At 38.1% G+C, this 27506-nt stretch overlaps 1 protein-coding gene across 3 annotated transcripts; it reads left to right on the forward strand.

Annotated features, from left to right (window-relative positions):
* The first annotated feature begins 234 nt into the window (after positions 1-234).
* Positions 235-16517, forward strand: TMEM106B (transmembrane protein 106B). 3 transcript variants are annotated; one of them, XM_053942741.1, is made up of 8 exons: positions 235-326; positions 3481-3702; positions 5923-5986; positions 7284-7443; positions 8231-8371; positions 8475-8524; positions 10023-10076; positions 10805-16517. In XM_053942741.1, the coding sequence occupies exons 2-8, from the start codon at positions 3483-3485 to the stop codon at positions 10941-10943; spliced, it is 828 nt and encodes a 275-aa protein (XP_053798716.1). In that variant the 5' UTR covers positions 235-326; positions 3481-3482; the 3' UTR covers positions 10944-16517. The 3 variants fall into 3 exon arrangements, with proteins under 3 accessions (XP_053798716.1, XP_053798728.1, XP_053798721.1); XM_053942753.1 differs by lacking the exon at positions 235-326 and adding an exon at positions 667-998; XM_053942746.1 differs by lacking the exon at positions 235-326 and adding an exon at positions 667-994.
* Positions 16518-27506: the final 10989 nt, after the last annotated feature.

Genomic DNA, 27506 nt, shown 5'->3' on the forward strand with positions numbered 1-27506 from the left:
CGGGGATGCGCGACCTGCCTACTCCCCTTTCCCCGACCCTTGATCCCACTCCTGGATACGGGATTACCCCGCACGCCTCGGGACGGCGCCCTATGTGCCATCCCCGACCCTTGGGCCAGCTGACCTCAGGCACGGCCCGAGCGACCAAGAGAGCAGGGCGCAGCCGGCCCCGCCCGCGGCCGGGCGGGATGGGCCCGGCTCCGCCCCGCGGCTGCGCACACGCCCGATCCGGGGCTCAGCGCCGGCAGCTGCGTCGCTCCAGGAGCCTCCGGTTCTGCCGCTGTGCCGTGCCCGGCCCGGCCCGGCCCGCGGAGCCCGCGCCGCAGGTGGGGACGGAAGGGCGCTCCCGCGGCGGGCGGGGGCTGCGGGGCGCTGGCGGAGCTGCGCGCCGGGCGGGGGTCGCCGCGGCCACCCCTGGGCCTCGGCGGGGCCTGGGCAGGCCCGCGGCGGGGCGGGGGGGGGGGGGGAGCGGGGGCCTGGGCTGGCCTTGCCTTGCCTTGCCTTGCCTTGCCTTGCCCTGTCCTGTCTTGCCGTGCCCTGCTCTGCCCTGCCCTGCCTTGCTCCTGCCCGGGACGGCTCCTGCGCCGAGAGCACCCCAGGCCGAGCGGGGACCGGGGGCCGGCCGGGCAGCGCAGCAGCAGCCGAGCTCGCCGGGCCTTGGTCCAAGCCTGCCGGCTGTAAACTTCGCCATGTTTGTGAGAGCAGCTAGCGCTGATGGACGAGAAGATCCCTAAACCTCAGGATTTTTGACTTCTTTATTTTGGCAGCGGCCGCCTTAGCGCTCCGGCAGTTCCTAGACGTGGGTCTGTAAAGGCGTCGGGAAAGGCAGCGCTGGTCGTGCCCACCCGAGCTGACAAGCCTGTGGCTGCTAAGTCACTGCCTTACCCTGGTCCGTCCTCTGCTTTGGAGGAGCTTGTGATGTTCACGGTTAAGGCACAGCTGATGTGGTATACGGTGGTTGCGATTTGAAATCTTTTGCTGTATTGAAAAAGAAGTAGGTTTGTAATCTCAAGTTTATATGTTTGCATATAAAGAGTAAGGACATCAGCCTAACTTGCTGGAGAAGTATAACAATTTAGTTTGACTCTATGAAGTTTCACTGAGTTCATAAACAAAGTCTTGCGTGTAGCTCGGGATGTGGTGGTTCAGTCTGTCTTGTGACACTGGGTTTTGTCCATGTATCATTGTGCTGCAGTACACAGAAAGTTGAAGGGTGCGGTCGTAAACAAAAGCCACTTGTCATATTTTTAATTTACTGAACCCATTTTAACAAACTGAATTCACAGAAACCCCAGCTAAGTCCAAGGGGAATGTAACATCAGTTGCAAGGGAGACTGTACCAAAGCAGAGCTGTTCATGAAGTAGGATTTCTGACTTTGGTGACAGTATGGAAGCTGTGACATATGGAGATGTTCTATTTTCAGAGTTACTACTGTTTAGCCTCTAAGTGCTGGATAAAAAAATCAACATGTTTTTGATTTGTGGTCAACTGTAATAAGGTTCAGGCTTGGCTAAGGGAAAAAGCGTGTTGGTGAATCCAATTTTGCTTGAAGATGGTTCTGTGTTTTCCTGTTTGTGAACTGAGACGTTTCTCCCTAGTCTCTGTCACCATTAAATTCAGATATTGAAGCTCAAGTACAGTTGGTGTTGAAGGATGCACCTGCATTAGCACTTTAATTCAAATAAAGGATGTGCTCTTGAAGGAAGTTCCTAGTCATCCTTGCCTGCTGCACTTTGGTTCATGTCAGTGAACAGTGTGATCATGGAGTGTGTGAACTTTTCCTTCTGGAAGAAGCTAAAACTAGAAGGTGCACTTCAGTTGTCAGTGGGTGTTGAATGAACTGGTGGCAGAACAGCATGATCCCTAAGCTCTCAGATTTGTAATTGTGACAGCTATTGCCTAAGCTGCAAGATTCAAGTTCAGTAGCTTGAAGGCTGGAGGTCAGCTGCAAGGAGAAAAGTAAACAAAAACCCCATGTGAAATAATTGCCAACAGTGTCAGCAGCTTTTTCAGGATTTTTTTTTTCAATAGCTCAGTAGTTTTAATTTTCAATTCAACAGTTTCCATTATTGAATGGCTCCCAAACTTAGAATATTTAAAAAGTGCTGTAGCAGCAGAAGGGTAAATAGCTTTCCTGCTTGTAAGGGTTTAATGACATAAGTAGAAAAAATAATCCTGTATATTTGCTGGGGCAGTAACAGGGACTAGTTGGCATTTGTTGACTTACTTTCCTTCTCCCACATTCACCTAGTCTTTGTGGCAATGTAATGAATTAATGTTGTGTTTGCATTGCCATCAGTATTGAGATATTTCTGTTTTGTCTTGAGTAGTTGGTTTAAAATATTCTGACTTAATTTCTTTTTTTAATCTTCCTCTTAGGGCTTCATTTTAGTGAACTAGCATGATAATTCCTAGCTACCACTCTAAAAATACCTCTTAATGGACAAAAAAAAAAACCACCATGGAGTTTTGCGTATTCTTTTTTAATCAGATAATTAATTGATTAATCAATCAATTTTAATCAATTTTATTCCTCAAAACACTGATGAATTGGGTGACTGCTGTCTCTGTGTGTTATGTAACTAAAATGGGTTATGTGGGTAAGCTGAACAACTCAGAGCCATTGCTGTAGATGTTTATTTTGTTTCTCTTGGAGATTTTTTCCCACGTGTTGCAAACTGGGGAGGTTTCTGCTTACTGCACTTTTTTACAGACTTTAGTTTCAAATGTTATTTGAGGTATTTTCAGTGTCATGGCTGAAAAGCGACAGTAATGAGGAAAAATTAAAATACACCTAGGTAACAAAAATGTTTTTGTGAGTGATACTTTTTTTAAACAAGTCTGTATAAATGCTATATATTGGCAGCTGCTATGTTTAAGGAACTCCCATTTTTCACTTGACTTACCTGTGAACTAGTCCTCTTTTTAATTAAAGGGAATCATCAGTTTAAATACCAGGTGATCTATATTTTTAACTTGGAAACTAACAGCCAATCCTATGTTCTCAAAACAAGTCCAGGCTAAAAAATTTACTAAAATTGGATCTGTTGTGTATGTAGAATTTACTCAGAATTGCAAAATTGCTTTCTATGGCCCAGTGTTGATTTTTTTTTTTTTAATAATACAAAGATTAGTGTGTTGTGTTAAAGCCTCTACAGTAACAATCCTTTGGAAAACCTGTTGCAGCTTTTGCCTGCAGTTGTACTGTTCTAACTTTAAAGCCTCTCATTGATCCCCTTTCAACCTGTGCATATTAGAGAATCTGAACAAAGCTCCCAGTTAATTCAGGTTCTGTACAATTTGGAATTGACTCCAGCTTGACAAGGCCTTAGTGCTTTGCAGGTCTTAAGGGATCTGAACAAAGGAGAACTGAGTCTTATCAGACTGTGGCCACACACTAACAGTTACTTGGTGCAAAGGAATAAATGCAAGCATGTTTGAATCATTCTCCCTGCAAACATCCTTCTGACTTTTTTTAGACATGGGAAAATCACTTTCTCACCTGCCTATGCATACATGCAAAGAAGATGGCTATGATGGAAGCTCAGTGTCTGATAATGTGAGGAATGGTTTAGTTCACTCGGAAGTGCACAATGAAGACAGCAGATGTGGAGATGTGTCGCAGTTTCCCTATGTGGAATTTACAGGAAGAGACAGTGTCACCTGCCCAACTTGTCAGGGAACAGGAAGAATTCCACGAGGTAAGTTTTTCCACGAGGAAATAAGTTTGTTTATTATTTTTATTTCCTTTTTTAACCTGTAAATTTACATAACTGCAAAAATGGCTACAAATACAGAGATGGAAAAGTAGACCTGGGCTGCAACACTTCTTCCCTGATTTATAGTGAATTTTTTTGCCCTCACTGATGCCAGTGTCCTTTGTTTTCCTTTTTCCTGCTTTTGTCCCACTGGTGCTTGCTAGGTGGATAACTCTAGCTTGGAGTTGAAAATACAGGTTCTTTGGCTGCCTCGGGAAGGAGTAGGCTACACAGCATTAGTCTCATACCTAACTGTTTTGTTTGCTTTGCCCTTGTCCTTTGCCTTTCCTCTTGGTAAAACATGCTCCTTTGTTATGCTTCTGTCCTAAATGATAAGCTACCTAAATATTTATGAAGAGACCTGTGAAAGGAGAACATGGGGTATCTGAAACTGGATCAAAGGAGAGCCAAGTGGGCCAAGGCTCAGCCTTTTGCTTCAGCTGTGAGATTTCTCCCTTTGACTGGGAAAGAGCTGATGACATGATTTCATGTTTGAGTTTGCCTTTACAAACCTCTTATCCAAAGCAAATTATTGGGTGTAAAACCTCTTGGAACTGATTTTCACCAGCAGCTCAGGAAGCTTGAGTGATCTCTGTGCCATGTTGTGCTTCAGTGAGATTGGGGTATGACACAGTCCACAAACACTTGCATCTCACCTTTGTAGAAGGACCAGGGAGCATAGAATATCTCAGTGTTCTGTTAACTTGAAATAGTTTAAATACTTGTTAATATCAATAAAGCGTTTTACTCAAAGTGCAGAAATAGCAGGATTTCTATGTTCAAAAGCTTCTTATTTTCACTGTAGAATCCTTGGATCTAATACTTAAATATTAGTTAATTATTTTATTAAAGATTGTGCAGTAACTATAAAAACATGCACATTGTCTATGCATTCTAATGAAATAATGTGGTTAAACTTAAAGTGAGTTATTAGAGCTAAGAGGATTGTGTTTGTAATCATTCCTTAGTATTTTAGAGAAGAAAAAATGTCACGTTTGGAGGTCACTTGAGGGGAGAGGGGAAAAATTAAGAATAACATTATGACTAGTAAGACTATAATTAATATGTGATATGATGGCTAAACTATAATAAATCTATGAAATTATGTTTTGTTACTTGGACAGCTTTAGCTTTTAGTATGATGTATGAAAGGAGGACGTGATGCTTCATTGAAGTAGAAATCAAAATGTGTTTTAAATTGGTAGAGGCTTTTTAGAAGGTTGATGTTTTGCATGCTACTGTATGCTTAGTTAGCATGTTTTGCTTAGCTTAGTGATTCAGCATGGAATCATTGCCAAGCACTTGATTAGTTAAGTGATCAAATTCTGCATTTGGCTTAAAAATTGCAGATTTAACTTGGCCTTGAGGCCTCTGTTCTCATGCAGTTCCACAACAAATAGCAAAAGCTCTACTGGCAGATGTAGTACATGTATTTTCAACTACTCCTCTGTGCATGTGTTCTTTACTTCTGCTGTTAAGATACCCCCTGTAAAAATGCTGTCCAGTGACATAACTTTCATGGAGAAATTCCAGTAGATACTTATTTTGACTTCCAGGGTGTTGTAGCTCAGTAGCACCATGATAAATATGGTTTTATGTACTCCTGATTTCCAGAATGCAGTGTATGCATAGCTAGTGTTGCCCAAATCACCTGTATTATTAGCTTTGGTTGTTTCAGTTTGGGCTTGTTGTTTGTTGGGTTTTTTTAACCAAACCTGACCTCTGCTTTTTCAGAAGAGTGCATGCAGAATGCCTTCTGGATCAGTTCTTACTGTCCAAGCTTCTGAATGTTCTGTCCCATGAGTTCATATGGTCTGGCATAAATAGCTCAGAGCTGTTCTGCATCTCTTTTTCTCCAGGAAATGGTGCCAGAAGCAATACTGCCTCTGGTCATGTGTGCAGCACAGAGGCAGAATTTATTGCTGTTTTGGTCCTTGTGGACTTGGTGTTTTTTCATCTAGATGTTGCGTAAGCCATGCTCTATTTCAGAAAGTGACATCAGCTACAGTAGCATTCGACCTGGGTCCTTATCCGGAATTTAAATATTTATCTTTAGTGTTTGTTCTTTGATGCCACTAAGTTATAACAGTTACTCTTTGTTTAAAAGAGCTGCAACAACACTTATTTTTTGTTTAAATTCTGAAAGGGTGTTTTTGTTTCCAGGGCAAGAAAATCAGCTGGTAGCCTTAATTCCTTACAGTGATCAGAGACTGAGGCCAAGAAGAACGTAAGTCAATAGCTGTTTGTGATACCTGAATCTACAGCTAATTATTTTCTTCTAGTTAAAATTCAGCAATTCAAAGGAGATAGCAATAAGAAGAATCAAGCAAAAAATCACTGGAATGTGTTCTTGCATTCATTATTGGAAGAACAGGGCTTGTGGGTAATATCAGCCTTAACCTCTAACTCTTGGTGAGTTATTTATTAACAGGTGTGCATACTTCCATCACAATACATCTTAGCTAAGTACAAAGCTGAGGAATACTGTATGACCTACTCATGTTTACAGTAATGATGTATGTCTTAATCGCTGTAACATCCTAATTGATCTAAGCGGACACATCTTCACTGTTTGAGTTAATTGGTAGCATCTTTGAGCCGCTACTACAAAATAAGTCAGCTTAAATTAATTTGTAGCTTTCTGATTTTTGCAGCTAGAAAAATCAACAACTTATGATACAGCATATTTAGTTTTTTTTTTTCTAGGATTTACTTGAGGGGTTCACTACAATGCTCAGGGCTTCTTGTTCTGTCATGTTTTCATTTTTACTTCATTTTTTTAATGTTTTGATATTTTTGTAGTAAACAGAAATGAGTGCCAGGTAAAAGAAATATATTAGCTTTATGTAATACTATTCTGGATAATATATCTGATGTAATGGTAGTGCACATATGAAACATATTACTTTGGTGTTCAAATCTTGACAAAATTAGAGCTGAAGTAGATCCTTTTATTTGTGGAGGGTTTTTTTATTATCTCTCACACCACTACCACCACCCCACCCTCCGATGCACGCACACACACACACACAGCCTCACAGACACAAACACACCCTTTTCTATTAGCTGGATTGTGAATTTCCTGCTTCTTAGCTAAAGTCCTAACACTTTCCCTGGAAGTCAGGATTCTCTGTCATAAGACCTTTATTTTGTGTTCTGGGTGTTTTTTGTGAGACTTTCACAAAATGATGGAAGTTGTGCTATAAATAAATATTAAGAGGAAGTGGATTTGTTTCAAAGCACATAAATATTTACCTCTTCCATTTTCCTTTGCCAGTTACAAGTATTGGGACAACCACATGATTTGAAATGTGATTTGTGATATTTATGCAAGAGTAACAGCTGTTTAAGACATAGCTGTGAAGTGCAGCATAGGGTTTTTTCCATTTTTAGAAGCTAATGGAAGCTAGAAATAGACTGAATTAATTGTGTTGACTAGTCCTGCTCCTTATCACTTAAAATAGCATGTCACTGTTTTTTAATGTGCTTTTGACTCTGAATTGTGCTTTTTTTTTTTCCTCCAGAAAGCTTTATGTGACTGCTTCTGTAACTGTGTGTTTACTACTCTCTGGGCTGGCTGTATTCTTCTTGTTTCCTCGCTCAATTGATGTTCAGTACATTGGTGTGAAATCAGTATATGTCACTTACGAACAGGAAAGGCGGATAATCTATCTAAATATTACGGTAAGTCTGACTTTTTGGGTGTTTGTAATGCATGAATGCAACAGGAGATATTGCTTTGAGAGTTTAATGTAAATAGAAACTGTGGTCTGGCTGAAAAGCTTAGTTGGTGCCTTAAGAACTAGAGTCAGTGACCAGTTTGAAAAATGTAACTGAGCCTGCTGTGGCTGGTTCCTGTAACTATAGCTAATAGAGATGTAGTTGCAAACTGATGCTGGGTATTCTGTTTTCAAGGGAATGGTAACTTTGGAGTTCTCAGCGTTACTTTTGGAATATGTCTGAAGTGCAGTGTGTGTGTATTTAGGAATGCTATTTGCTACTGCTCTGGTATTATGCCTGGTATTAAGAAAAATACTTTCTTATCCACCTTAAAACTTTAAAAAGTTCTTCCCAGATAGTTCTTGATTTCTTCGTAATGACCTTCATACAGGTTTGCCTAAAGACTTTTGGTAGAGTTCTTCATTTTAAATAAAGCAAAGCTGCCATGGGAGAAGGAGGTCCTTTGATAGCTAAATTTCCTGGAAGGAATAATCAAGGATAAGAAGAAATGCAGTATTTGAAGTGGAGGGCTGTTACAGGAAAGTTGTGCAGAAGTTTGTGTGTTACTCACATATAATCACTGAATAAACTCAGAAGTGATGGTGACCCTACTCCTCTCTGCAGTCCTCACGGGCAGGAAAATCTACTTGCAGAATTTCTGATATTACTGTCTCATGTACAAGATTCAAAATGTTTGCTCATTGAGATACACAGAATGGATAGCTGTTACTGTTTTGTGGTTTTTTTTCAGAACACACTTAATATAACGAATAACAACTACTACTCTGTTGAAGTGGCAAATATCACAGCCCAAGTTCAGTTTTCAAAAACCGTTATTGGTAAAGCACGGTTAAACAACATCACCAACATTGGTCCGCTGGATATGAAACAAGTAAGTAGCTTAGGCTTTCAAAGTTAAACATGTGTTAATCTTCATATATAAATCTACTTACTGGTGTTTTCATTGCTTTTTTGTTGTGGTTTTTTTTTTTTAGATTGATTATATGGTGCCCACAGTCATACAAGATGAAATGAGCTACATGTAGTAAGTGTACTCACTTGTAAATATCACATGGATCTTTTTAAAAGTTGCAGTACTGTTAAAAAACAACTTTTTCCAAAGTTAGCAGGAATCTGTTTGGAAAGATGCTGGGGCATTTTCTTTAAGTTTAGTAGTACTGAAAGATAGGTAAACCACAATTGCTTGATTAGTTTCATATAGAGTGGCTTGCTGTTCCTGGCTATAAACCTTTCAAATGGTATCTCTGTTTCAGTATTTTAGGTCTTGACTTTAGGCCTTGCTGCTTTAGGGATGAAAGTGCAAGTGTGTTCCCCTAACAAGTTTTCTAGCAACTTTCTCTGCAGTAGAAGGAAATTTGTATTCAGTGGTATGCAAATTAGAGGCTTGTCTTCACATGTTATGTATACAACGGTAAGCAGTGTTTACAGCCTGCCCTTTGAGTGGTTTTATTCATAGCTTCTGAAAATACATTTATCCAACAGACTGTTCCTCATTATATCTTGGTCACAAACCCCAATTTTGGTTCTCTTACTCTGAAATCCAGATTGAACAGAAAGAGTTAACTACTGAGACTTGAGGTCTGTGTGCTGTTCTAGTAATGCCAGCTTCTTTGGGGTGAGAGAAAACCTTGTTGCTTTGAATTGTTGAAATAAAATTAAACAGGTGTGAAATGCTGAGAGAGGCACGAATTTCAACAGAAAATGTTGAACCTCTGTCACCTTTTAAAAAAGTATGTAAGGTAGCTTTATGTAAACACTGAATCTTGTGAATCTGCTCACACTTCGGATGCATAAGGAATCAATAAACTTCATAAATAGCCTTCATAGAACTCATGATAATGCTGCATTTTCTTACAGTTTGGATAAGCTAAGTTCACTGATTGCTTATATTTTATTTTTGTTGGTTCAGGGGGAAAGAATGACAAAGGCATGCAAATACTGTAGGTGGCTGCCAAGAAATCTTACTGCACTGATCACATGCTTTTCATTCTATAGCTGATAAATTTGTGACCAAGAGCAATGATTTAAGAATTAGGGGTTAAAAGTGTGCACTTAGATGGTGCTCTTTGTGACTGGTATGTAGACTGGTATGTGTCAGAAAATGTAAGTCTGAAAAAGGTTATCTTGCAAGAGAACAATAACCTTGACTTTGGAATCTCTGTATGTTGGTTAAAGGTTACTTGGCATAATATAGAAGTGGATGAGTGCAAAAAAAAAAAGGCAACAAAGTGATACTGACAGGCTTTAAATGTAGTGGCTCAGGTTTACCTTTGTTAGCTTCTGGAAGATGGAATGAATGCTTTCTGGGGATACTTCTGTTGGCACTGGACACTTCTGTGTATGTAGTAGTGGGTCCAGGTGAGCATACAGTCACTGGCAAATGATTCTGTTGCCATTGACAGTAACTCTGTAGTCTATATACAGACAGCAGGATTTCCAGTTGAAACTAGAAGTCTTGCTTTTCAGATAATTACCCTGGAAAAGTTTGCTGTAAATCTAACAATTGTTCTTCTCTTTTGCAGTGACTTCTGTACTTTACCATCTATCAAAGTACATAACATAGTAGTGATGATGCAGTAAGTATGATAGTCTTCCTATGTGTGAGAAACAACTTCAGAAGCCATGTAATTCTCATTAAAATAATACTCAAATACTTAATCCTGGAGTCTTTGCTTCATAGATAAAATGAAGTCAACTTGCTTTTTAGTGTAGTAGCTTTATAGTTACAGAAAGTAAACTGTGCCTTTTGACAGGTTCTGGTGGATTGAGAATCATTGTTACTATATCTGCTGTGCAGCTGGGCTGTAGCCATGGAGCTACTGATGTCTCAAAAACTTTAAAATTACTTTGTGTATCAGGCACTGCTCAAAACTCACTGAGAACTTTGATCTTGAAGGAGTTCATGGTTTTAGTACTCTGTGAGAGACTGCTTTGTGACAGTGCTTTTTTGTGACTGTATAAATTTCAGAAGGTGGGGTCTTTCATTGGTGAGGGACTGGGGCGTATCTTTAGAGTAGATATAGCATGGCTTGTAGTTTGTTTAATCATTTGCTTTCTTATCACAAACAAGAAATATTATTTGTAGTGGTAGACACTACAAGTAAATCTCAGCTTTAGCATCTTTAGGAAAAGGAACCAGATATCTCTTATGTGGTAAAAATCTATAGTGGTAAACCAGTAATGTTCTTAAATTTATTTAAAGCATATTTTGTTCCAAAACCTTTTCCTTAATAACCCTAGTAATATAAACACAGTGATTTTTAGAATAGGAAATTCAAAATCTCTTCTCTTCTGTCTTTTTAAGAGTGACAGTGACAACCTCGTACTTAGGCCACCCTGAGCAAATATCCCAGGAGAGATACCAGTATGTGGACTGTGGAGGAAACACGACCTACCAGCTGGGCCAGTCAGAATATTTAAATGTCCTTCAGCCTCCACAGTAAAAGCACGTGTTGGTTGGTGTGGAATGACTGCAGTTGGTGCTTGCAGAGATCCTTTGGACAGAACTGGTGTTCCATGGAGTGGAGAGTACATGTGATGTACAGCATAGCAAACATGGAGATCTGTACACTTTAGATGCAAGGAGGGAAAGGTGCAAATTGTAAATAGGTGCACTTGTTAAATGTTGTGTTATCCCCTTCTGTTTGCTTTCTGTTACTGTAAGCACTTCTGTCAAGTTGTGTGGTGGGGGGAGAGGGAGAATATCAGATTCTTGAACAGAACTGGGACTTTTCCTTACAGTGTGGTACATCAACTTAGAGTAACTGTGTGTATGTCTGTGTTTAGGTGAAATGTGTCACTAATGAGCATTTTTAAAAAGTAATACTCATAAATTTTCAGTTTATACTTCAGTTCTTGATATTTGACTATTGAAAATGCAATGTTACTACTTAAATAACAAGATTACTTTGAGGTGTCTGGGTATGAAATTTCTGTTAGTAACCCAGTGGCAGTAGCTCTTTATTTTGGGATTCTACACTTTATTTGCGATCCATAATTAGAGGTGACATGCAGTCTATGAAAGCTAGGAAAGCTCTCTTGGATGACACTATAGTTGAATGTGCAGTTTCTAGAATCTGGCATCTTTTCATTCACATTCCCTCTTGCTACCTCTGGGATGTTATAAGGAGAATATATATTGTTAGATTTAAAGCTGGCTTTAAAAACTAAACAAGAAACAACCCCCACAACAGTTACTGACAAAGGAAAAATGCATGACTCTAGAAAATAAACAAGACTTTACCAGTCTGTTTTTTAGTAAGCTTTTTAGAACAGGCATTAAAATCAAGTTGGAACTAGGTGGGAAGCTTTGAGCATGGGTTTGGAGAGCTTGGTGTAAATTTTTGTGATTTTTACTGTTTTAGTATATTATGTACCTAAGCAAATTTTAAGTGTTAATATGTTGGGTTGTGTTTATTTCTTGCGCAGGCTCAGTAAGCAAATGCAGTAGTTATCTGTACCTCCAGAGCACTCAAAAGTCACATCAAAGTTATGTAAGGGAACATGAAGAAGTTCTTTCTGTAGTAGTAAATGCTGATGTAATTGTGAGATTCCTGACTGACAGCACAAAATAGTTTCTGTAGCACAGTTTGCACATGCGAATTTCTGGGGTAATTGTCAATCATGATGATTATAAACTTTGGGTCCAAAGTTGTTTGACTCCTGAAGGCTGACTGTTCTGAGGGTTAACTTTTTAATTAGCTAGATCAGGATTGTTTTATTTCTGAATTATGTGAGATGCAGCTATAAGAAGGTACTATTGAAACTGTTGCATTGTAATGAATAGTGTATTTTTTTAAATAGGTATTACTGATTTTGTGCTGCCTATCTCCTGGAAATAAGCTACACAAAATTAATTGGCAATAAATACAATAGAAAAAGGCTTCTGAGTAACTTGCCACTAATGATCTCTAAGGCTCCAGTACTGCAGTGAAGATACATGTCTACATTATTCTCTTCTTTGCTGGCCTCTCTTAGATGGACCTAAGGGGGTGGGTGGGGAAAAAATGTGGGTGATGTAAGATTGATTTAAGAGACGTTAAGTAACCATAATAAGCCCCCCCCACCACCACCATGTGAATTGCTATGAGCACTTACTTTAGAGTTTGTGAAAACCTTTGGAACCTCAATTGTCATATAGCTGTTGTCATATAGTTGTTGATAAGATGAAGACTTCGTCTTTTGCCTTTAGAGAACTTCTGTAACTAGAGTAGTCAATTGAGATAACTTATTGTAGTTATATTCTGAAGATTATTTTTAATTTTGGGCCCTTAAAAGTAAACATTCTTTATTACAGCTCACAGTCATGAGGGAAACTTGTCCACAACTGACTCACCTTTCTAGAGTTTAGATGAGGTTCAGTCCTGTAGCTGCTAAAATGCATTTATAAGCTTGTCTGATAGCCTGAAAAGATACAGGTGAATAACTAAAGACCAGGAGAGTGGGGAGGTGGCTAGAAGCAGAGTGGTAAACTCATGATAACTCTAGTAGAAAGATATGCTGATAATGGCAAGTAGGGATAGAATTCTGGTTTAAATCATATCAGAACTGAACTTTGCCAGCAAGTGACACAGGGTCTTTTCCTCTAGGCTTAAATATTTACACACTGGAGTGTAGTTTTTGTTTGGGGGTGTTGTTTGTGGTTTTTGAAATAGAAAAAGAAGAAAACAGCTGTAGGCAGATAGTTATATTGATTTAAACCAAATTTTTCTTCCAAGGATGAAAAGTAATCTAAAATAACTGGAATCACACAATGATCAAATTATTTGGTGACAGTAGTGAATGCTGCTTTTGCACAAGCATAGCAGGGGGGAAGTTAACTTTATGCAATGTTGAGACTCAAACTGGCTTTTTAAATTTTGGTGGACATGCTGAGCAAAATCAATACTTTAATCTGTGGTTCTTAACCTTGCATGAAGTGCTTGGAATTCTCTGATTTAAATTAAAGAATTGAGTGAAGTTATTCTTTCCATGTATGTGTTGGAAGAGAGAGGATAAAACTCAGGCTTTTTCATCTAGGATATCTAAACATCAATTTGTGATAGACTTAGTGAATGATGAAGAGTTCTCATCTTAAGAAACAAACTGTGGGTTAAAAATCCTACAGAATTCTCAAATTAATGGGAGAATAAAAGGCTTAAGGTTCCAAGTGCTTGTATTCCCTTGCACAACTGTCAGCACATTACTAACCAAATAAGACAAGTATTTCAATTTATCTACTGATTTTAATATAACATCCCATCAGATAAACAGGTAAACATCTGTGTGAATATTTAACTTGCACTTGCTTTATGTGACCAAGCTTGGAAACATGCTAAGGGAGCAAGGGAACTCACTATTAACTTGTATAACTTTTTAAACAAGGTGTCAGTATAGATCCAAGTGCCAGACCTTTTGTTCTTCACATTCATTTTATCTTGATCTTAAAATAAAAAAGGCAAACTTTCCAGTTCAGTTGTAAATCAATAAATACAATTCTCTCCAGAAAGTTGACTTGAAAAATTAAATTTTTTTTCTGGGTTTTTCTTATATGTGTCTTCTGAAGTGATTAGTATTTCACTTGTAACCTCCTCTGGTCTTCAGACACTCTCAAATACCTTTATACTGGTATTTCAGTGTGCTTATTTCTAGTAGGATTCTTTTCACTTGAATACTTTGTAGCAATTCCTTTACCAAAACCTGTTGCACTTTAAAATGGAAGCTCTGTTAGTTATTTCTTAAAACAGTAAGAAATATAGTCCAGATGTTGCACTGTAACGGCACTATTGAAAATCAGCTTAATGTATTCTGTTTAAAATAATGATAAAATTTCAAAATTTTAACTGAATTAAGTATGGAACACTTAAATGCATAAGAATGTTGACTATTTGACTGTTGGAGAACAAAGTTATTGTACATTTCAAATACACTGCTTTAAAAAGAAAAGAATTAATAAATAACCATCCAGAGCCAAACCATCAAAGATCTAACCATCAAATATCTATTTGGAGAGATTTAAAGGGAAGCACTCTTGTTAAAAGATTAAATACCTGACTTTCCTGAATTCCTGGTGTGGGAAAAAGCCATTCATAATTTCTTTATTCATCTCAATGTCATAGGGATGTTTGCTTAATTCCCAATCTTTTGTGAAGACAAACCATAAATACTTTTTCCTCTGTGGTATAACTTTGAAGTTCTTAATGCACTTCTGATGTGTGCATGACCTTGATATTAACATTGTAGTGTTTATATTTTGCAGCCTGATGTTGGCAGATTTGAGTACATGTTTTAGTTGAGTTTGCTTCAAATTGTCCTTGAAGTTCTGCAAGTGAATATATTCTTTCATAGTAGTGCATTGCAAACATGCCTGAGCGTTTTAGCATGTGGTTTATAAAGGGAACCATTTAAACACCAAACCTAAGTGCTTGGACTTAACCATGAGGGTCTTTAACCTGACTGAAGTGTTGTGCCCTCATGGAAAGGATGATGCTTGGAGTGGTATGAGAGAAATTTCTATATTCAGAAAATGTTAAAAGAGAAATAGCGTTATTTCATATTCAGCATTTAAGGTTTCCCTTTGTTCTCTCCTTTTTTTGAGGGGTGCTTTTGTTTTTCTTCCCACCCCCCTAATCTATAGCAAGACATCTGTCTGTTCCCAGACAGCACCTTCTGAAATGGGTGACTTGTTCTGGATTTGGGCAGCTGCAGGAAGCTTCACATCAGCTGAATTGCACTTGTAGAGTTAAGAGATGAAAAAGACCAGCAATGATACTTCTAAGAACTAAATTTTTTACTTGCCTGTCTAACAAAATGTTGCAACCCTAGTAATGCTTCCACTACTGAAAGGGAAGGATAAATAATGCAAGTGCAACCTATTTACTTCAGCAGTGGACTACTTGTAACCAGCAAAATATTTGTTAGTGATGGCCCTGGTCATGACCAAAAAGTCATTTTTTCTTTTGGCCCAGAAAAGGAGGAATAGATCCCATACAAAAGATGTTGAGAGCAATTATTTAGCAGTGGCAAACACCCAGTGTTTGTTCAGCTTCAGAAGTCACCTACATATTTTATGTTTAGCTCAGGAATTCTGATCATTACCAAAGGGTTATTTTGGGGTAGTTCTACTATCTACAGCTTTTGTCATGTAAATCAGCTTTTCCATGGGTAGGCAGGCCTGTTGGCCAGGAAAACCAGTCTGCATGGGATCTGCACACTTCATGTGGAGAGCCCTTCAGTCTAGTGGGAGACTGTTCAGTGGGAGTAACATCCTGATCCTCATACTCTCCTCCAGCCATCACATGGGTCCTACAACTTGGATGCCTGCGTTTCCTGGGTACTGAAACTGCTTTTGCTTTGCATGGGCAGGGATGTTTAGTACCACACATGTAAGCGTATTATGGTGCCTGAGTATTTTGGGTCTGACTGACTGATTTAGTTCTTTTGTTTATTTTAAGGAAGCAAATTTAACTGCTGTTAACATCCAATGTACAGAGTGTGCATATAATATCGCGAGATACGTATAGAAATACTAATGAGTGATAACTATTTTTGTAACTTCAGATGTTCTTGTAAGTGTTAGCAAACAATCTATCCAGTAAAGCATGATAAACACCCTAGAAGTCAAAGAGTATTTTGGAATGACTTGTAGGACACAGAAGCTATGTTAACCTAAGCTAACTGGGGCGCAAGGGATCTTGTTATTCAGAGGTTCAGCATCTGGACCTAACTTCATTATGAATATGTTTCTAGACAGGATTGTTTGACTCAAAGAATGATATTAAATTTTCTATTTAAAAAGCTTGGATTACGTCTATATTTTTTTTAACTGACTTAGTATTTTTCTCCCCTTTTTCCCTGTCTCTCACAAGTTTTCCTTCTGTCTCACCATATTTTCCCGCTAGCTTTCATGTATTTTCAAGGATATGACTTCAATTTTTGTAACTTGGCATTCCATGATGTGAAGACTTTGCAGTCTACTTTTTTTATACTATGTTTTATTGTGTTAAGTCTATAATAAACTTGAGTATCTGAAAGCTGAACACCATATGTGAATGAATTAGTGTTGTCTCACTGAACTACTGAAGTAACTGAGTCCAAACTTAGGCTGTTATGGTGGGTTGGTCCCTGCCACCAGGTAAGCCCCCACACCACTGCATATGCTCTTCCCTCCCAGTAGGATGGTGGAAAGAACTGGGACAAAAGCAAGAAAACTTTGGTCAGGATGAAGACTTTTTATTACGAGAAGCAAAGCTGTGTTCACAAGCAAAACAAAATAAGAAATTTATTTCCTTGCAGCAGGCAGCTGTTTGCAATAGGAAGATAAACCCCATAACCCTGGTTAGCCTTCCTTTCTCTTCCTGAGCTTTCTTTTGCTGGGCATGATCCCATATGGAATAACCCTTTTGTCAGCTGGGAGCATCTGTCCTGGCTGTGTCCTCTCCTAGCTTCTTGACCACTCACAGCCTAGGCCCTGCAGGTTTGGGCAGACACAAAGGGGGAAAAGGCAATGAAAAAGGAAACTTCTAGTGCTGTGTGAACACTACTCAGCATTAGCCAAAACGTTGGTGTGCTATCAGCACTGTTTTATCCACAAACCCAAAGCACAGAGCTGTATGGCTGGGATGCTATAAGGAAAATTAACTCCATCCCAGACAGACCCAGTTATACCTATCTGCAAAGTTACTTTTAACAAACTATCATTGCTGAAAACTCCAAATCTTTAAAAACTGGGCAACAAATAACATGACTTTGGAACATTCAGAACATTCATAATACTTAAATGTTACAAATAGCCTTACACAGACGTTTTGGAACAACTTAGTGATATATTTTTAATGTTTGTCTTGGAGAAAACTATTGTATATTCATGAGTGCTACACCAGTTTTCTGATTTGGATAATAAATGGGGGTTTTTGTGCGTAGAGGGTTTTTGTTTTAGCTTGTGGATCTCTTTAGAAAGGATGATTTTTTAAACTAAGTTTAGGTGGGAAAATAACTACAGTCATGCTTGCTATTTTCTTTTTCATAAAGTCATTTTTCCATCCCAGAGTTGTCATAACCATTGTTACAATTGTTCAAGCCCTGTATAGAACACTGTAAATGGGAGAACAGCAACCTTTAAGGACTACTTTCCTTTGTTTAGATAAGAGCTTGAAGAGATGGAAAGATCTGGTTCTGCCTTGTTCTACTGATCTGGAGATGGATTGACAGAAATATATCTTTAATGGTGAAGAGTTTTATTTGATCCAAAAAATGTCAAACATTATTTGGATTCCTCTCCTGTGCTTTTTTTTTTTTTTTCATTCAATGCAGATAGGGGACTACAAAGGTGAAATTCTACCAGGTAAATTTGAAATGCCACTTTGCCTGTCTGGAGAGTATAAAGAGCATTAAAATTGAACAAATGCACTGACAGATGAGAATAGATAATCAAATATGAATTTGGACAAATTGAAAAACCCAGAAATTCTTATTCTGGAATGCCCAAAGCAGATGATTTTGAGATCTAACTACGGAAAGGTCTGACATCTTGAAACAGATTAGTTTCAAAGACCTAACTGACAGAACTTCACTGTTTGAAGTTTCCCTGGCTGTCTGTACATTACTTTCCTTTTACTTCTCAAAATTTCATACAGACCTCAGTATAACTGTGTAAATGAGTGCATACTTGGGATGTGGTTTTGGGATATGTTCACTTGAGAGTACTCTGGGTACGTTGATTATGAATGACACTAATTGCTTTCCAGTGTAAAGGTGATGTCTATCTGGCAACTTAAGGAATACCAAATCACACATTTAATTTTGCTAGATATCTCTTGATGTCAGATGAGGTAAAGATCCTGCTACATTTCTATTGTGATCTTTTTTTTCTTTTTGTTTTTCTTCAGGAATCCTTGCTTCTTAAGCCTCAGAGCTGAGGTGTTTTTCCTGTGCATGGGTAGCAGCTGCCACACAGTTTAATGAGCTGTCATGGGCACTGTGGAGCTGACCTTGCTCCATAATGGAGCTGCTTTTTTCATGAACCAGTGAATCACCTAATGCAGGAAAAGTAGAACTTGATTAAGGAGCTTTGGCATCACCGTAATGTAACATTTCACTGACTGCAGTTATGGATACCTGGAAGGTAATGATGTATGTCATACTTGAGAGGTTTTTAGGAAGTAATGCTTCTAGTAGTCCTAGCAATATAGTTGAGGTTGAGAATTGAGTGTAATTTGCCTCAGTCTGTCTTTTCTCATGACAATTATACCACAAGACTTTTGTTCTGGTACTAGTCAGAGGAGTGATATAACAGTTACCTATATAGGTGGTAATATCTAAAAAAGCAGGCAACAACCTACTATGTTTTTCATGAGTTTTGGAGGCTTATATCCTACTAATAAATATTATTATTTAATTATGAAGTCTGTTTATGTTTTTCATTTATGTTTGTGCAAAGTTAGTGGCTGTCTGCATTGCGATCCATACCCACAATAAACCTGTGACCGAAGCGTCAATGTTCAGTCTGTTTAAACATGTTGAGAATGAAACATGTTGAGAATAAACATGAATCAATGCACTTTCCACACTGGCACTAAATTTGTGAGCTTTTCATCAAATATGCAACAAAATGCTAAAATAAGACTTAAAAGCCCAAAATATTGCTGCAGAATGTAGATTCTAAAACTCATACTGTCTACAACAACTTTTGCTCGCTGCCAATCCAGAGCTGGGGCAGAGTTGCTATTTCCATGTCCCTTTTAATATACTACATGACCTGGCATGTCCCCTGAACAATTTATGATCAGGAGAGGATCCTGGCTTCTTTAACATTTCTAACATCCTCTGTGGCATTCTGGGATCCAGCTCTTCAGTACTGGTAAATATTTTCAGGGGTCAGGGCTGAAATGTTGCCTTGTAGACTTCCCAAAGGCCAGCAGTGTTCATGGAGGACCCAGCAGATTAAAGCCTTGCTTTGAGTCCTGAAAGCAAATTAAGCTCATGTGTAAATATACCTGGTGTCTTGCTCCTGCAGATGGCTACCAAGCTTGCCTTTGGTTTGCTCTCACTAAAAATGCAAAATAGCAGGACAGAAGGAAGCTAAGACTTAGAAAAAATAAAATGTGCTAATCTTATGTTGCATGCTGTCAACTACACTGTTTGATATGCTAATACTTGAAAAATCCTATTTAAACTGAAAGCTGGGCTTCTCAAACATGGGAGGGATTCAATTTCCTTCTCAAAAGAACAGTAGAAAAGCTGAATACAACTCAAGGTTACTTAGTAACCTTGATGAGGCCAGCTAAACCCAGGGGAAGGTGTGTGCAGGGTCTTTGATTTAAAAAACAGAAAGAAGCCCCCTGGCATCTAAGAAACCCCCTAAAAACCCTAACAAACAAACAATCCCCCACTACTATTATTAACAATTTATTTGTATATATAACTATATATACAAATATATCTATATTTATATAGATATAATTTGTAGTACAGTCTGAGGCATCCTAGTTTTTATTGTGGGGGGAGGGATGAATTGTAGGGGTTTTTTTCATATGGAGAACTTACATGCCAAGGTGATCGAGTGCTACTGTCTTCCCTCCACCAGTGATACCAGTAGCCTGCAGCATGTGCCAGTGGCAGCAACCTCCTTAGTGAGATGAGTGTAGTTCTGGTGATGCTTGAGGAACTGAAAAGTGCTTTCTGAAGAAGTAAATAGGGTTAAAAGTGTATTTCTGCTTCCCAGTCTTTCACTGCCCACCCCACTCCAGTATTTAAGCACAGCCAGGAGCAAAAATAACCTCCCGGAAAAGAGCAGGGCTGTCCTGGTTGAACTGTTCAGATGAAATGGACTTTCAATCTAATAAATCCAGTATATAACCTTCATTCTGAATGTGTGAAATACTCCCACTCAGAGGTCTATTTCGTATTTTAAAATGGAAGAGGTCTGCATATGTGTTAAGTGAGCAGTGGAGAGAATCATGTTGATGCTGAGACATTTAATTTAGTGAAAGATCTTGAGCAACCAGTTTGTATCTGTGTAGCTGGATTTCTACAGACTCAAAAAATAGCAGATTGACCTTGCAAGGGCATCAGCTGCTTCTCCCAGTACCCCTTGATGCAGAATTGCAGAGAGTGAGTCCACAGCTCTGGAATGGCAGCGAGGGGCCCAGCATATAAAGAATGAAGCAGTGAATTTAAGACCCCAGGCAGAAGAAAAGTTTTTGGAGAAAGTTTTCTACTACCGAGAAACATGTTTTAGTTATACAGTTATGAATTTCAAGATTACTTTAAAAGAGAGTCATATTTTAATTTCCTGTAAATCAACATTACTTTGTATCCTACTGAAACCTTGACCCTTGGTTGCCTCTGATTTCAGTTGGTTTGAATTGCTCCTAAATCTAGACCTCTGCAAGATCACTATAAATTCATGGAAGAGGATGGTACTGGCACAGCCATTGACACCATTATACCAACATGAATGAAGGTAGAATTGGATAAATGTCTGTTAGACACAGAGGTACTCTGTGAGATAGTCTGTTCATCCTCTGGACTAGGAAAACACCATTAAGAGATGATCTTGGTTAAAAACTATAGCTGTAGACTCTGTCCCAGGGGCACATATGCTGTTATTGAGACAGCTCCATGACTTTACTCCTCTGCATGTTTCCCTCCATGGTGTCAGAGAGATGGCTTTAAATTTTGTATTAGAGAGTACTAATATGTAAGTAATCTCTTTTTCATTGTGCAAATGTGCTTTCTTGGTGTAAATGTCTGATCCTGTTCTTCATGAGATGTCTTCATGAGTTATTTAAAGTATATAAAATCAATATTTAACATCAAAATGTAATTTTTGCTGCTGCCTAGGGAAGGAGATACAATTATACCTGCTCAGACTGTTATAATTTTACCACACGATCATCCTTAGATAGTGAGTTGTTAACAATACTTTGAGAAACCTATCCCAAATTCAGTCTCTAACATATGCCTGGGAAAATCTTATTTCTCAGACATGCATCCCTGTGTAATTTTTAGCACACTCACATAATAGACTTGAATTCTGTATGTAGTAATTTATTTAAAGTCAGTCATATCATACTGCTTAATGGCTTGGACCCAGCCTTCAAAACTAAGAAATTCCTGAATTCATTCCCAGGCTCTTGAGTTGTGACCTTTAAAAAACAAACTGCCCTATTGTGAAAATTTGGATAGTCTTACTCCTTCATTACAGAGAGACTGGTTAGGATGCAATATTTTCAAGAACTGCATCATTATTATTAATGCAAATCAGAATATGAAAAACAATTTTCCTATTGTATGAACAAGACTATATTTGAGAGTTAGATGTACCAGAGTATCTGGAGTGGCACCTATTTCCTGTACACAATTAATTATGTAAAAAAATGGATACCTGTGTCAAAAAATAGCTGGGGTGAATGAGTTATCTCTTCATAGTTGAGGGAGGGAAAATTCACTGGAAGGGTGTAAAAGCTTAATGTAACAACAAATGCAGTAATCAGGTTTGTTAGTGTGTCAGATGTTCCTCCATAGTTTTTACATCTCTAAGGCACTACAGAACATCTCTGCTGCTGCAGAATATTTTTGCAGTGACCACACAACAGATAAACTGGTATGGGCTTTTAGGTTGATGAGAATAGCATTTTGTTTAATTTTATTTCTTTTCTTAGTCTCCTGAACTATTTGAATAACAAATATTAACAGTATTACCTTACAGGATAATCAATGGAGCCTTCATCTGACAATGTAACACACTTAAAATTAGCTTCACTAAATACATTCCTGGCACTCATGTTTTATTTTGGGAGAGTCTTCTGGAGAGCCTTTCTGTGCTACTGATGATGTGATACTGAAATTGAAACATAAGCGGGTGGAATCTCATGCATTACTGCTTCTGGATAACTGTTCAACACCAATAGTCCATGTATGTATGATTAACTATATCCAGCAATCCAGACTCCAATTCTTTGCCATTATATCTTCAGGAAAGTTTGGATCGGGGTTGGCAGCTTCTGCTGTGAGGCTCCAGCAGATGTGGTCACATTGCCAGGCACTGTGGCCATGACCTCTGGTGAATTGCTGTAGCGCAGTACTGCAGGGGTTTTGTGTTGATTTCGTTACCCAAGCTGCCCATTTGAACTAAATACTTGCGAATTCGATGTTGAAAACTCACAGCAATAAATTTTACCATTAGCATAAGACTGTTCACAAAAGGATCTTTTCATGTCTGTATATTGAAGGATGAACTTTGTGTTTTCTTTGTGATTATCCTTTAGCTCAAGTAAACAAATTCTGCTCTGAAAAACATTCATATTCCACAATTGCTAAATAGTAATGTCATCAGTGTAGTTTGGAGCTGATCTTATGATTGATGATATCACAGTAGATCTTTATTTCTGCTCATCACCACTAGTCATGTAGTGTTGTAACTTTAGCTTGAGATTAGTGAGCACTTTCACTGAATAACATTGAGTGTCCCTGTGAAAAAAAGCATAAAAAATGGCAAATATAGAATCCTTGTGTAACTAGCAAAGCGTAGTCATAATTAGGTAAGATCTGGACATGTAAGTATGTGCAAAGTTACGGAAATGTTAAGCTGTTAAAAACAAAATCCTCTTAAATGGCAAATTAACTTCTTTGGAGTTGATGCGATGTGTTGTGTAATAAGTGTGTTGGTGAATCCCATTGGAAAACAAGAAAGTTTAAAAAGTAAATTATATATATATAATAAATATACTATACAATGTGTAATATATAACATATAAATAATGTTCACATACTTTATATAATCTATATTTTAGTTAATACATGTAATATATACACACTCACAAAAAACCCCGATATGTGTGTATGTATATATATATGTGTGTGTGTGTGTGTCCCAATAGAAATTATCAGGTAAGAAATACAAATGTGTACTTTTGCTAGTACTTTACACTGAAATGCTGAATATATATTTGATACATTGATAAAGTGGGTGGGTTTTTAAATATCCCCTGGACAGCTAATGAGATTTGCATTGGTGTTGTACCTTTCCAAATGAAATCATTCATTTCAAAGATGAATGAACACGCATCTCAGTGGACTTCTGGCTTTTGTGCTTTGATCTTGGGCAGGAATATTGCTGCTCATTTAATAGATTTAGATTCTGTACTTCTCCATTTAGCAGACAGTGACAGGAAACAGTGGAACCTGGAGAAATTAAATTGTTCAAAGAAATCACTGTCAACGATATTTTTAGTTCTGTTAGCAAAACTAAAAAAAAAACCTCAAAAGGAAAATGAGCTCACTCATAACAAAACTGTCTGTATGTAGGTATCAGAGGGAGGAAGGCTAAAGTAGATACAAAAATCAACTTTACAGCATTGTTTAGCTGTTGTTTTCTCAGATTGAAAATAATATTTCTGATTTTTTTCTTTTTTTTTAGTAGAAATAAGTCATGTAGTAGGGATTTTTTTGTCATTGCCTGTTATACTGGTGTTTTCCTTGCAACTTAATCATTAAAAAAAAAAACTAAAACAAATAATTTTAAGTAATTTCAAGATTAAATGTCCTTCTAATTAAATATTAAATGTGCCATGTATAAGGAAAGCAGTCATTCAAATGCAGCAAGAAGTAAAGTGTGATTAAGATAATGTTAGTAGAATTTCAAGTAGTTGGATAGAAAGATAGACTCCTCTTTCCTGGTGGAGTTAAAATATGATTTATCTCTTGCACACTTAATTCTATTCAAAAGTAATATAAAACAAACAGGAAGGAAGAGTTGTTTTATTAATGTAGTACAACACTCAAAGTCCAAAGCAATTTTCCAGAGACACATTTGTCTTTTGTAATTTAAATATCTTTATCTTTCTTTTTATAGACTGCATAATCTGTAGATATTTGCAAATTACTACTGCAATGCCTAAGTCTTAGCATTAGACTACCAGTGCTGACTGAAATTTGGTATCCATGGAAAAAATTGTATTTTATTATGAATCAGAAGAAAAATCAGGAGTTTTCTAGGAAGCCTGGAAAATGCTGGTTAAAATTTATTTTGTAAACTCAAACTATAAGGATGTTATCAATCTATTTTACTCAGCTGTAGGAGCAGGGTCCCACAGGCAGCTTCAGTCCCTATTGTGGTTTGTGAGTGCAGGATCTGGGTTACAGAAAAACACTGGAGATTCTATAGAATCTTGTGGGTATAGCTAAACCCAGGTTTTTGAAGACCTAAAATTGGCTAAATCACGAATAGGGTGTCTTGGTTTGAAAAGACAGGTGTCTGCTAAGGAAGACAGGAGCCTCTCCTGAAATGAAAAATGTAAACCACCTCCCTCCAAATTATTATAATTCTGAAATTAAGGGGCTCTCAGGCAAAGAGATGGGAGTAGGAATAACAGTTCTTTATTAGAAAAATAAAAATGCAGTAATACATAGCAACACTGACAGAGTCAGAATACAACCTGATGCCCTGTTGGTCAGGGTGTTGGTAGCAGTCCAATTGAAATGGTGGCTGCAGTCCTCCTGGAGTGACAAATGTAGTTCTGGTGCTGCAGTGATCCTGTAGAAAGGGTGTAGTCTTCTTCTGAAGGTCCATGGTGGTGTAGATGGGCCTGGTCTTCCTCTGGGAATCCAGTGGAAAAAGGCTGCCTGTGGTGTGCCAAATTTAGGTTATTACAGGTAGGAATGTTTGGCTTCTCCCCCTGGGCAGAACATCTTGCAATGGGATGATGTGATTTTATCAGCCATGCAGTGAGACTCAATGGCCCATTAACAGCAGATATCTCCCTGGAGGGAGGATAGGTCCTGGAAGAGGTAAAGATAACTGCCCCACCTGGTTCTAACAGATGGCAATAGAATACACACTCCATGCCACATCTTGCATTGCAACATAACACAGAGACATTTGAATTCAGTAAAGACTTCAATGCGAGACTAGTGATTGGTGAATGGTTTGTCTACTAGAAAACAATTAAAAACTATGAACTAGACATTAGCAGTACCAAGTACCACTGCTGTTCTGACAGCCTTCACTCATCAGGTTTGCTTCTCTTCTGTGCATAAAAGTGCACTGTAATTTTCACCTCCAGCACATGAAGAGGTGTGTGTATGTGTATGTATACACATTCATGAACAAACATTTTAGTTAATAAGCTCTGAAGGCCCATGATAGAAGACATAAATATTGATGGGATCATTAAGTCTAAGGATTGTTCTGTTTTTTTGCTGATGAGTAGGCTTTAATATCATATTGTTCAAACTACATTTTTATGGAAGAGTTATTATATAATGACTATCTCTGCCATCTTTGTAATATACTGATGGTCTTGACAGATTTTCAGGATCCATTTATTAACAGTCCCGGGAGGGGTGTCATGATGATAAATAATGACTGCATCATCCAGTGTTGTCTCTAGAGAGATGTTCCCTCCAGAACAGGGTGACTGAGGAAAAATGGCTAATGGCTCAAACTGAATTGACATCCACACTGAACGTTTCATATGACAGTATTTCAAGTTAAAGGCAGATTCTGTATATTGGTATACATCACCTCTCCTCAGTGTGTTGTTATCCAAATAATTTCCTGACACAGTTTATTCAACAGCCTTTCCTGCTTTCCTCTGACCTAATTTCTGCCTTCAAATGGTGCAGCATCTATTCATAATGTGTGTGACAGAAGTGTCTGGCTTTTAGGCTGTATCTGAAAGGATATTAAGCAAAAACACAACGGTGCCTGGAAGCCATGAGCCTGGACATGTCAGGTGGATTACGCTGGAAATACATTTTCTAGTTTAACTGTCATTTGAGATGCATTGTGAGCGAATAGTAAAGTTAAAGTTTATACAAGTAATCCACGTGTGCTTTCCTGGGATATCTAGGAGTAAACTTTCTATCTGTACATGTATGAGTCTTACAGCCTCACACTCCTTACACTGTCCTATCTAGGTACAATTTTTGTGCCTAGCTCACAAAGTTGAATCAGCTGATAGTAGACCTCCAATGGCTGCCCACGCCAGTAGCTGAAGTGGAACTGTGAAGGAGGGAGGAACAAACATTAAAACCTCCTATATTCTGTGGGTGAAATACTTGATACCCACAAAACACATCCACAGACTTGAAGGAAGGAAATTAGAACCCGTTCCTCCTAATGGGTTTCTAACCTCCCATTTCCCCTCTGTGCTGTGGTGTTTTCTGACAAAGCCATCTCAAGAATATTTTTCTTACATTAAATTTTTGCTATTCCCAGCAAAAATAATTTCACCTTTTTGCTGGCTGGAGATTGCTTAACACATTTTTTCTATATTGTCTGTTTCTGTTTATTCTCATGAATATGTCTGTGCACTCATCCAGAATACATGATTTATACATCAGATTATAGTGGAACCTGCAGCAAGAAACATGAACAGTATGAGACCAATAATAGTCATTAAAAAATTGTTAGCAAAATTTTTTCTACACCTCTGGCAAACCTAAAGCATTCAGTCGGAAATATCCTCTTGTGTCACATTCTGCAAGCACCCAGGTAAACAGTCAATGCAGAATAAAATGCTCTACTAGAAACTAACTATGGACTACATGTAAGCCCCAATACAGTCAGCAGAAGACTCACTGAACTGGGATTTTGAAGCACAATTTAGCTGAATCAGGGAAATTATCTTTTTCTATATTTTGTTCATGTACTTGGTTACATATTTAAAAATAACTTTCATTACATATCTGATTTTTTAAAACTTTTGTGAAGAGTTTTTTGAAGTTTATGCAATTTTGTTGAGATCTTTGGTCAAATGTTATGTTAAAATGTCACTGAAACTTTTAATATAATTTAAATAAGACAAGAAGCTGATTTTTTCTTTTAAAGCCAAAAAGAATGTTGTAGATTAGATAATGAGCTTTAAATTTTTGGTTTGGGCAATCATTACTCTGCAAAGGATTTTAGTGTAATCTGGAAAGGCTGGCACCTCTAGAGCTATGAAAATATTTGCTTCCTGCTCAGAAGCAGTACAGCGCTGGAACTCCGGAGGAGTTAAACAGGAGAGGCTGCTGGATCCAAA

This window comes from Vidua chalybeata, chromosome 1 (genome assembly GCF_026979565.1).
Source record: "Vidua chalybeata isolate OUT-0048 chromosome 1, bVidCha1 merged haplotype, whole genome shotgun sequence".
Taxonomy (NCBI): Eukaryota; Metazoa; Chordata; class Aves; order Passeriformes; family Viduidae; genus Vidua; species Vidua chalybeata.